Source organism: Ambystoma mexicanum, chromosome 4q, assembly GCF_040938575.1.
Source record: "Ambystoma mexicanum isolate Mex_15411 chromosome 4q, UKY_AmexF1_1, whole genome shotgun sequence".
In the NCBI taxonomy this organism is placed as follows: Eukaryota; Metazoa; Chordata; class Amphibia; order Caudata; family Ambystomatidae; genus Ambystoma; species Ambystoma mexicanum.
In genome coordinates this window covers 212328320-212340352 of record NC_090928.1, presented here as the reverse complement: position 1 = coordinate 212340352, position 12033 = coordinate 212328320, and the positions used below count along the sequence as shown (strand labels likewise).

At 46.1% G+C, this 12033-nt stretch overlaps 1 protein-coding gene across 2 annotated transcripts in view; it reads right to left on the bottom strand.

Moving 5' to 3' along the window:
- Positions 1-12033, bottom strand: part of TFB1M (transcription factor B1, mitochondrial) — a 725212-nt gene that overhangs the window by 602014 nt on the left and 111165 nt on the right. The window contains exons 1-2 of one of the 2 annotated variants that reach the window (XM_069607740.1): positions 5654-8596; positions 2755-2863 (exon numbers count right to left, since the gene is read on the bottom strand). In XM_069607740.1, coding sequence (XP_069463841.1) covers positions 2755-2863 — 109 coding nt within the window. In that variant the 5' untranslated portion in view covers positions 5654-8596. Of the gene's footprint in view, positions 1-2754; positions 2864-5653; positions 8597-12033 lie in introns of those variants that run through there. The other variant, XM_069607739.1, reaches the window with a different exon arrangement.

Below are 12033 nucleotides of genomic sequence, written 5' to 3'. Positions count from 1 at the left end.
ACCTACTCTGCTCAACTTCCAGGCTCTCGGTCACCCAGAGCCAGTAAGATGCAAGTCCCTTAGAAAAATACAGCAGTCTTCCTTAGCTTTTTTGCAAACCTATGGACTCTCTTATATTCTGCATAATTTGCCTTCTAACGTACCCCTCCCCCGATCCCCAAACTACTATTTTCTCTGCAGCTCAGGTTGAAGCCTTGTTCTCGGTGCTTGCAGCCCACCCATCACACTGCCAATTCAACCTTTATAATATCTCGAGAAAACATCATAATATTGTAATCTTGCAAATTTCAAAATGTAACTAATTCCTTAGATTCAATGCTTGCATTCAAATAACTTCGATATAAAAGGGAAAAAAGGCAATAAACGCCAGGGGGTTAGCAGCTTCTTCAAATGTTAACTTCTTTGCAGCACCAATTAATGACAAAAAGTAAAGGTTTCTGAATTGCAATCTCGAGTCTCCCTCATGGGTTCCTTCTTTAAATGTATAAATATATATTGGTATATATACATATATTCACTGAAAAACCCCAATTTAATATGCAGTTAAGTTGCGCAGATTTAAAGCAGCAAAACCCTTGAAATTCAATGGATGTTGGAAGTGATGACCAGCTTAACTCCGCGCACTCCCGTTGATGTCCCCCATAATGCCATTTTGTATGTCATTGTGAATACCTGCTCTTATAATATGTATGTGCTCATGGGCTTTGCAACAGAAACGCACCGAGTTTATGACTTCTCACATCCGCTGAATTTCAAGGGTTTTGTTGTGTTAAATCTGTGCAATTTAACTGTACCTTAACTAAGATTTTTTCAGTGGCTTTCAAGGGTTTTGTTATACCATTGTTTTTTTATTGCCTACTAGACATAGCCTGTGGCCACGACCTATGGCCATGACCACTGTACATGTTGCCCCAATGTTTCTTTTGGACCCACTAGGTGGCCACAGCCTTTGGCTGTAGCCTCTGTACATGTCTTTCAGGCCGACCAAGCCACTAGCCATGACCTTCACCAGTGCCCACTGTACATGTTCCCCCAATATGTTTCTTTTGCACCCACAAGTCATGGCCTTTGGCCCTGGCCAGTGAGCACGCACTTTGTGCTCACTGGCCAGGTCCATATTGCACCTCTTGACTTGTTGCCTCAATAGGTTACGCCACACCTCACAGTAACTGTAAAATTCCACTTTTTTGTATTCATCTCATTCTTTTAACTCTTAAACGTTTTCCCCATAACCGTGGTCATCTAGCAATGGACTAAAAATAACCCCCAAAATTTCAGAAATATTTGCGATTATACGTGTCACACACTTTCACAAAAAATAACCCTGAATATGGAAAAATAACCCTGAATATGCAAAAAACGTTTGAGCGCTGAACGTGGTCCCCAAACTCCCCCCTGCAACTCCCCAATTTCACACGGTGTCCTCCCCCCAACTCTTCTCTAACCTGATGCCATTTCGTTTTTAACTCTTCCAAAGGGCATTTTTCCCACTTTTCGTTTTCGAATATTCACAAACATTTCTTGCTTCAAACCCAAAAAAAGTTGTGACTTTTCATTTCGGAATTTAAAGAAGAGACCCATAATGCCACACGCAGAAAGGCAGCATGGTAGTTAAAGCATGCATATAGAGTTGCCAGGACCAAACTGATAGTTATCCTTCCTGCACAGAGCCAGTGGCCCACATTTCAGAAAAGCAACGCTTCAGTCATTCGGGGTGCCAATGTCGTGGGAAATCAGTTGTGGTATCGCATAGAACGGACAGCGATTGGCTAAACATTTTAGATAGTGATGATGGGTTGTCTGAAAGACCGAACTACTGTGCTGCGTGGTTCGGACAAATCCAAATCAGAGTACGAACTGAAACCTTCAATTTGTGTCTTCTCCCTGGAAAATGGTGTCGTAGAGGTGAAAGCTAAAAAACGGGTTTCTAAAAATGTTAGTTTTGGCATTCTCGTGTTTCTATTCTGCAGACACTGTCTTGAGAAATCACCGTCACCAAAGTGAAAAACAGTACTCTTCCACCCTCTGCTGGGCCAAATTTAAATAGCAGCGAATAAGAAGGTACAAATTAAACCAAACAAATTGTGAGTTTGATTTAGTGAAACAACCAGATCCCAAATCTAACAAAACACGAATCACCAGTTTTAACCCCGACATGGAAAAACACGCCCAAAGTAATAGTTACAGGGGTCGAGCTAGAGATTGGATAAGCAGGAGCTAAACGGAGCTGCTAAATCTCCAGCATTAACCAGTGATCAGGAGCTACTACTGGCGAACGAGGAGCCTAGTGCATAGCGTTCTGCAAATCCAACTTTCACATAATATGGAAACATAACTGTGTCCATTATTTATTACCCCTTATGCTTTACATGTCGTGTACATGTAGCCTAATGTTTTAATTATAGAGTGTCCCAAACGCAGAGTTAAAATCATACAGTTGTGTTGATTTGGCATCATTTGGCCTGTGCAGCCAAAAGTATGCTTTTGGTACCCGTTGGTGTCAAGCTAACCAGGCTCTTTACGCTACAAGCAGGAGCTAAATAGCTCCCCTCAGTTTCGTACCCTGGGTTACAAGAAATCGTAACATCTCAAAATGGACGTGTCTCAGAAGTACTTTCACAATTGTTGCCGGACTAGCGTTCCTGGAGTTTGGTGACAATTTTCTGTACTTTTAACTATATGCATGCAGCTTCTGTGAGAGACTAAGGTACTATATAAAATCTGCCAGAATGAGAAGAAAACACACATACACACCATCATCCCACGTCTTCCGAAGATGACTTGGGAAAGCTCTCTCCATCTTAAAGTTAAGAACATCCCCATGAATAATTTTCACTTTTCCTGGAGCTGCATCGCTCAACATCTGGAAAGGAATAACAAAACAAAAAAATACAATGGCCTCTCTTCGACAACAAATAAGTCTTTTGAAAGTTCACAACCATGAATTATTTTTCAAGCATATGTGCATGTGAAACAAGCATTCTGATTGGCCCTCCCCGGGACATTACCCAGCCGGGATTCCACGGCCATTGTTCCTGGCGGGGGCGTGGCAGCCCCTCAGCCAATGAGAAGGCTCGAAGCAGGGCCATCCCCGCTCTGAGCCTTCACACGACTGAGAAGCTGCCTTCGCCCCCTGCCAGGGACTCGTATGTGTTTGCCCCCCCTTTCCTCCCACCTCCCCACCCCACTTACCTTCTTGCCTCCTTTGTCTACGGCGGGCCGCATGGCAGCCTCTAGCCGTGTAGAGGCACGGAGCTGGGCCATCCCACCGCTCTGGGCATATTGCTTAAATATTATCATCATATATGAACCCTGCATTTGTCAAACACTGAAACATTAACAGGTAACCTTTTTACACATTACATTTTGTTATAAGTCTTGGAAGTACATTTTCAAACCCCAAAGGCAATTTTCTATGCCTTTTGATGAATTGGATTCTGGTGTTTGTATTCTCTCAGTCAAGATGGGGGGGAGGGGAGAGGGGTGGCACTTTGGGAGAGGGATAATAATGTCACTATTGTACACGTTTTGCCTAACATATTTCTATAAGGATTTATATATTTGTGCAATTCCTTACTATGGTGTGTACTTTTCAAGCCATCTTAATAAAGCAGAGTATTGTTGAAAGCCAAACCAGGGTAGGTTGGGGTGTTGGAGGGCAGGGGGAGGAGGGGTGGTGATGAGAGTCCAATAAGTTGTGAATATTTGCCCAGGATGTGGCAACAGAGTTTGTAGTGCTGGACACTGGGGCAGTTATTCCCCCGATTGTGGCCATATGCATTTTCAGGGCAAAAGGAAAGGATGTATGTGGGTGGCCAGTGTCGCTTATTTTTCCAGAGGGCAGAAGCAACACCCCTGTTTTTGAGGCCGGCAAGCTTCCTCAAGTGTTTGGCTACCAGGATTTCACCCAGGTTGTCATGTTTCCAGTGTTGACACTTACCAACAACACCACATAAAATGATCATCATAGCACATGTCTCATATTTGGATTTTGTTTTCCAAGGAATATAGCACTATGCTGGGTTTAAAAGGGGAGCACCTTTTATACTTTGCCAGCATCGTTATTGGAAAATCTCATTCTGTTTTTTTTTTTTCTGGGGATGGGATCCCAAAGCGATTTTAAAGTGGCAATGATAACGTATGTTGGGTGCACCACTGCCATATGGGAGTGATTTAAAGTGGAATTGATGTATTGCATTGTAATCGTCATGTATATAGCGTCTTTTACCCATTTGTACGACTCGATGCGCTTTGTGGTTGGTACGCCCTCGGGGACCGAAGTCCATGTATGGGAGATTCTAAGAGGTAACTTTAAGATGCCATTGTGCCAAGGTGCGTATTTCGCGTATATACAAGGCTCTGGGGAGGGGCTGGGAGAGGGAGAGCTGAAGGTTAAGGAAAAGTGGGAAATGGATATGGGGCGATCTATATCAGAGGAAGAATGGGGGCAGGTTTGGGACTTGGTTCGTTCGGAAGTCTTCGCGCAATGCCCGCTTCCAGCTGGTCCAATTTAATATCCTGCATAGGGTATATGTCACCCCTTTGGCACTTAAGGTGATGACGGGGGAAATCGGACGGGGGAATGTCCTCTGTGTGGCTCGGGAAGGGCGGGGTTTCAGCATATGGTGTGGGATTGTGCGGTGATAATGGAATATTGCGACGAGGTGCTTAAAGGATTGAATGAGATATTGGGATCTACCTTGGAGCGATGCCCGGAGACGTGCCTGTGGGGGAAACTCCCGGGGGGAAAGCGAAATAAGGTACAGAATAGAATGGGCCGATTTCTGCACATATTGGCTAAGCGCCGAATGGCAATAGCATGGAAATCGCCCCAGGGCCCGTTGATCAATTTGAGGCGAAAGGATGTACGGAGGTGGGGGTTAGCGGAGCTAACAGTGCTGCAGAATGGGGTGATGGGAGAGGACCGGGAAGTGGTGACGCTCCACTGGTCCCAACTGTTAAATGACTTGGCGAAAGACAATGATTTACGCCCACCATGAGGTGATGGATACAGGAAGGGGAATATGAGAGGGAAAGGAGGGAGGAGGGAGTCCGGCGGTGTGAACAGAGGGTAAAGAGGCCCAGCCCTCAACGAACAATGGACATGGAAACCTGCTGTGCTTTGATCAATGGAGGCAAAAGAAGTAACAGAGTTACTGGGAAGCGGGGGCAGGGAAGGGGTGGGATTGGGAATTGGTTGTATTGGCTGATTTGGGAGTTCATGTCTGTGGAGGGATTGGTATTGGGGGTCTAGGGAGGGTGGGGGAAGTTGAGGGGTTGTTATAATGAAATGCCAATAAAGTATGTTTGAAAAAAAAAAGATGCCATTGTGCCAGGTTAGGACTTAGGCTTGCTGGCTGGCCAGGCTCCAGTAAGCAGCCCCGCAGTCAGGCACATGGGTGGGTGCTGTAGGTTGATTAGGAAAGAGTACTAGCGCAGGAGACTCGATGTGCGCCCAGCTAGACCGACATTTTTCGTAGGTTGTCACTGCATACTAATGGCAGAGGTGCTGATGCACATCAGGGGTTTCAGTGTGGATGGCTATGCAAGCTGCAAGACTGGATTTGCAAAGCCATAGCAGCATTCTCTAATGCATGGATGGGGAGCCGTGCCTGTGGCATGCGTCCTCAGACATGGTGCGAGTTATACATACCTTAAACTTTGATGGAGTTCATCGTCGATGTCACTTTGCTAGGTCCAAATCGATTGGCTGGTCTTGCTAGCTGTGGACTTGCTACACTTGAGAGCCTGAGCATTGGGGGTAGAAGCCAAAGTCTGAGGGCCCACGGCAGAAGCAGAACCACCAGACTCTAGACCTAGACACTAAAGCAGCGGGGGAAACGCCTACATTTTAGAGACAACAGTACCCAAAGGAACGCCCAAGTTTGAGACTCACAGAACATGTTGCAACACCAGGCATTGGGATACCTGAGCAGTAGGAGAAAGCACCTACATTTGAGGGACAACAGTACATGGTGGAACATCTGACATTGGAACACGCAAGCAGTGTAATGTAATTGTAATGTAATGGTTTATTTGTAAAGCGCTTATACACAAGTAAAGAGTTTCAAAGCGCTTCAAGGTGGAAAGGGAATAAGGGAATAAAGAGTAATTTTAGTCCTTGAAGTTTCCAAATGATCTAACAAAAGATGACTAGCATACAGGTCTGACGGCATTGCTACTAGTCCAGTGCATGAAAGGCAGGCAGGCGAAAGGGGGATTAGAGGGAGAAGACATACAATCCATAGGCTACCATACTAAGCCAGCGACGCTTCAGATAGGGCATGTGCATGACAAAGAGTGAGGTGCTCGGGGAGGGGTGGAGAAGGAGAGGGACATATAGAAACAGAACTGCCGTACTAGGCCAGGCGAAGTAGACCTAGTGCATTCTAGGTAATGTTAAGTGCGCTGATAGGAAGTGTAGGCAGGGGAACAAGTGCCACAGTCAAGCAGTGCCCTGGGTTAAGTGCAGAGAGGTTACCCTTCTTATGGAACTAGTTCTAGAAAGTGCAAAGTGGTGAGCAGAGTGCAGAAGCCCTGGGGCAAGTGCAAAGACTGGCAGGGGAGTCTGGGACATGTGTGGTTCTGTAGGTGCTCAAGGAGACGAGTCTGCCAAAATGGATGAAGTTAGGGAAGAGAAGGAGTAGGGAATAGAGATGGAGGTTAGCAGGGGAAGAGGGAGAGAGAAAGAAGAAGAGAAGAGAAGAGGAAGGCCTTGAGGAGTTTCCGGAACTTAATGAGATCAGGCTCAGGACGGAAAGGGGAGAAGCCGCCTACATTTGAGAGTCCACAGTGCAGGGTGGAACAGCTGGCATTCGGATACCTGAGCAGCGGGAAGAAATGCCTACATTTGAGAGAAAACAGTACGTGCAGAAACACCTACATTTGAGACTCAACAGTACATGGTGGAACACCCTGCATTGGGATATCCGAGTAGTGGGAGAAAACACCTACATTTGAGAGACAACAGTACATACAGAAAGGCCTAAATTATGGAATCAACAAAACAGGGCTAAAACACCCTAATTTCAGATATATGATCTGGAACTGATTACTAGCTGACTAACAAGGTTGTGCTATATTAAGTAGGGTAATATAAGTGGTAGGGCTTTGCTGGAAAACAGTAATTGTTGTACTCCAGACGCAAACCACACTTACCTTAACACTCGCTGCTGGTTGACGGCGGAAGGCTTCACAGATGAACAGGGGCAAACACAGACTGGAACTGCTTCTTCAGGAGCTGCCCTTTGCCTTGGGGCCCTTAGCCGGTGGGGCTAACTGAGGCTGCCCAGTGTGGATGTCTTAAAAGGGAAGGTGGGTCAATCACAGGGTGTTGGGAGGGCTAGAAGGTGGGAGCAGAGAGGAAGAAGGAAGTGGCTCGGAAGGGGCCTTTGGACAATATGGGATGGCGCAGGAGAGCGTCGAAATACAAATGAAATCAAAAGCATGCAAAAAGGCAGTTGCAGCAACAGAGGGGGCAGGCACAGTTACCCGTGGGCACCAGGAGGCTCAAGTGGTGCACGGAAGGCTGGTAACAGGTCATGGACCCTCACAGTGTGTTAGTCTGTGGAGTGTGCCAATCACAGGGTGGTGGGAGGGCTAGAAGGGAGGAGCAGAGGGGAAGAAGGAAGTGGCTCGGAAAGGGCCTTTGGACGGTATAGGATGGCGCAGAAGAGGGCCAAAATACAAATTAAATCAAAAGCATGCCAAAAGGCAGTTGCAGCAACACAGGCAAACACGGGATGGAGCTGCTTCTTCGGGAGCTGCCCTTTGCCTTGGGGCCCTAAGCCAACAGGGCTTCACGGGAAGGGGCTGCCCTGGGAGGATGTCTTATAAGGAGACTAGCGGGCCAAGGCTAGGAGGAGGGGCGGGTGAAGAAACAAGGAAGTAGCTGGGTGGTGGAAGCCGGTGGGCGCACCATGGAACTGAAATGCACACAAAAAAATGCAAAATGGAGAAAAATAAACATTTCAGGTGGGAGATGGGCCAAGATCTAAAAGTGGCAAACTTACCTGCTGGCACCTCAAGCCAAAGACGGTGTGTGGGGAACGCACTAAAGGGCCCTGATCAATGCTCACATTCAGCCTGCAGTAGCGGGCAAATCACAGGGAGGGGAAGAAACAAGGAAACGGCTGGGTGGAGGGAAACATGTGGCTGCTGAAATGCCAGTGTCCACATATTGGACCTAGAGGGTAGTCTAACACCCAAAACTTCCCCCATTCATGATAATCACACATTCTGGTGCAGATGATTTTGTTAGCATAATAATTTTTCAGGAGAGTCAGTATTTGATTTTCATTTTCTATTGCCTTTTTTCCATATAAAGACTGCCTTCCAAGTGAAACATTCTTTTAGCCTTTAATCAGTTTCTATGGAAAGCAGAAGTGCTGAAATGCCCCCAAAATAGAAAGGAGAAAAATAAGCATTTCATGAGGCATGGAAGTGCAAGAGAACACATTGCTCTTATGCGTGGTAATTAGCAGGTGGGAAGAGGAAAAGGGAGTTGAAGGCATTGGTGTAGAGTTGTAGAATAATCCATGCTTCTAGTAACTCACTGCACACATAATCTGACATACTAGCAACACTCCACTAGAATGCAGCTACCCCCACAGCAATTCGGTCTAGCTGCAGACATACTACGAGTCTCACATACCCTGCACACTACTTCCAGCATTAGAATGCAGCTATCCACGAAAAGAAATGAGGTCTAGCTGCACATATACACAGTGCACTCACATACTGTTGACTGCTCCATCTATCTCCACTTACCTGGACTACGGTACCCGAGGACGTTCTACCTACAGTGCATTGAGACCATACCAATGGTAAAAGACACTATACAAATGCCCATTAACATAACACAACAGCAGGCATTTACTTTGAACACCTAATCTCCATGCATGATTTTGGAATAAGAGCAATATGGTAGGTACTCATGGCTTGAAAGTGTATTCTAGCAAGTTGTCGCTGAATTTAGAAATCTGGATGCAACGACTACTAGGCCGTGCATGAATCACAAATTGACTACTCCATATGGAACAGATTTACCATCTTCAATCTCAACCTAGGTTACCAAATACATAGCAGGAAAACCGCTTAAGGACTGTTTACAACTTGACCATCACAAGAAGCAAGCTTGATTACTTACTGTTTGTTCAACTGAGGCTGGTCTAAACCTAGATGTACAGTGCATTCCAGCCTTTGTATTGGAGCATTAAGCTTGATTGGAGCATTTGGTGCATTGCAAACTGTAGACTATACAATCCTAACTGCTCCAAAGGTTGATTTAAAATACTCTTCAAAACCAAAGTCTCTGTACGAAAACAATACACAGTTCCGCGAATTGCTTAGTTTTAACGTGAAGGAGAGGTTCAACAATTGCTGTGTGTGATATGATGCACAATGCAGCCGCTGGACTAATCGATATTAAGGGGATGTGATTTAAAATACACTGTAAATAGTGATGACATTGAACAGCGTCACATACCTTGCAACAAATGACAGAACCGTACGCATGGAAAACCTCTTGCAGAACAGGAGAGGATCATTGTGGTCATTTTACAAGTGTGCCTTATAGCACATTTTTTAAATTATTTCTCTTCAGATGAATTCCTTCTGGGCTCAGAGATGATATCATTCCATGTGTGTTTACCAACATCGCCAGCCCTTGTTTCTCGTCTGGGAGTCAAAATATCCTTCCTCCAACATTTCTGAATCCTTTATGCACAGTGCAGGATTTGGAAAGAAACAGCATGAAAGAAATTGCACCAGAGTTGGCTGCAGAGTTAAGCAGTCTTTGCAGTCTCTTCCAGATTGCTGCGTTTACCCTGCTGTGGAAGCTTTTCCACTACTCTTGTTGAAGGAGGAGCTGCTACAAAACCTCCATCCCACCGCCGAGCGGGCGCTGAGTTGGCTGCAGAGTTAAGCAGTTTTGGCAGTCTATGGCAAAAAGGAAAAACGTCGGAGACGCGAGCCCCTGAACATCGTTGGGCTGAAATCTCCTTTGCCTACAACAGCTGAACAGAACTGTACAGGTACCAAACAGAACATGCTACCAATAAGAATGAACGAGACAATGTAATTGAAATTGAAAATGCCTTACTTGTCGAGAGCGACCCAGCCCCCGTCGCGCTGTCGTTGCGCGAAACTGGCACAGGCGCCCTGTCACCCACTGGCTGGAGCTGAGCCCGAGCGTGTATTCGGGTGGTGGGGGGCCCACCCAAAATGAAGTGTGGGGGACACCCTCAGCCTCCCCAGAAAAAGTCCCCACCGATCGGGATCGCGATTTGTCGATGGAGCCGAATGGCTCCCAAGAGAGAGTGCGGGAAGTCGAGATCGGCCAGCGCCGCCCGCTGGGAACACAGAGGGCGAGGGGGCGGGGGATCCTGGAGAGTTACAAGGAGGCGTGGATTTGCACCCGGTCGAGCTTCGTCTCCACTCGTGGAGCAAATAGAAATTCATCTGTAAAGTCAAGTAGAGGACTTGAAAAGCCCGCCGCTCGGAATCGGAGGAAACGCTCAGCTTGAGACCTCTCTCGCACACGAAACAAGTGAGAAAAGCGAGGAGGAAAAAGAGGTGGACCCCTCCTTGAAGATGCCTAAAGAGTCATCTCCACAGACTGGCGGGGCTGAAAGGCAGCAAACAAACCTAAATAACAAGAGAAAAGAAAATACAAGGGGCGGTAGTAAGACGCTTCAAAGTCCTCATATTGGAAACAAGAAAACAGCATCATCAGAACGTTCAAGAGCGACAAAAAAAGCTACTTCAATGTCTAAAACTGCCTATACTGGCAAAAACATCCAGAAGAAATCTAACCAAAAGCACACAAACAAAACTAAAATAAGGACACCTATTTACTGGAAAATAATGCCTCTGAGACCTCCTCCTTCGGACTCTTTAGCAAACTACTTCTTTCACAAACTCTGCAAGACGCCGAACGCCAACACAAGTGAATTATCAGACGCAGAAATTCTAGAAGGCGCTCAGCATCATACAGTAAATGATGAAGAGTTAGTGAAAGCAGCCGAAGAGATAAACGCATCCCCAAAATGGGTTTCCCTGCCAACAAGCGCTCAATCACTAGCCACTAGAAAGTGGCATTTTGTCCGCCACCAACCACGAATCCCAACCCGACGGCCATCAAAAGTAATGGAAACCAGGCAGCGACCCCTAACCCAGTCCATTATTATGGCAACATAAGGGAAATAAATAATATGGAACCGGATGAGAGTGGTATTCCACCCTCGAACACCCAGTACTTAGAACGGAGAACGCCGAACTTCAATATTCAATTGACATTGCAGAAGGACCCGTCGCCTCAAATCCAACTACTTCGGAATTAACCCCACCACTTCCGCGAGGCAGGCCTATCTACCTTCAAACAAGCCATCTGCCACTTGCACAGGAATCACCTAAAGCCCCTTGATCATTGGTGGAACATCATAACAAGAGACTTAAACTCTCTTTGGGCGGAGAAATACCGACCGCTCAAGAAAAAGTACCAGAGAGTTTTTCAGTAGAAAAAATTATCCGCCCCCACCCTCACAACACAGTCCTCTCTCAACCTCTCCCCACAAAATCGAAGATCCAGAGCAACCCCATACAAAAGTGGAAAATACACACCAAGTAAAAAAATGGATTTGCTCACAATAATGTCTACAGTAACCATAGCGTTAGCACCATTTAGTAAACTCTACGAGGCTTTAAACGACACATTAAAAGATCACACCACTCTGATCGCCCTTATGCACACCAAGTTAATTTATCTAGAGGGTTACATCACCGCAAAGAAAGCGAGCAAACCGGTCATGAGGGATCAAAGCTCTTCTACAAATTAATTGACAACAACAAGGCAAGACCAACTCGACCCTCTTACAGGGACCAAAGCCTACCTATAGTGGCCAGGCACGCTGGACTCAAAAAGAGCACAATCTGTTAATTCACGGACGAAAAATACTTTCGAACAAGTCGACTTGAGGGTATCCTACAAAATATCCCGGTACATATGGCCGTTTGTCTAGCCATAGGTGATAT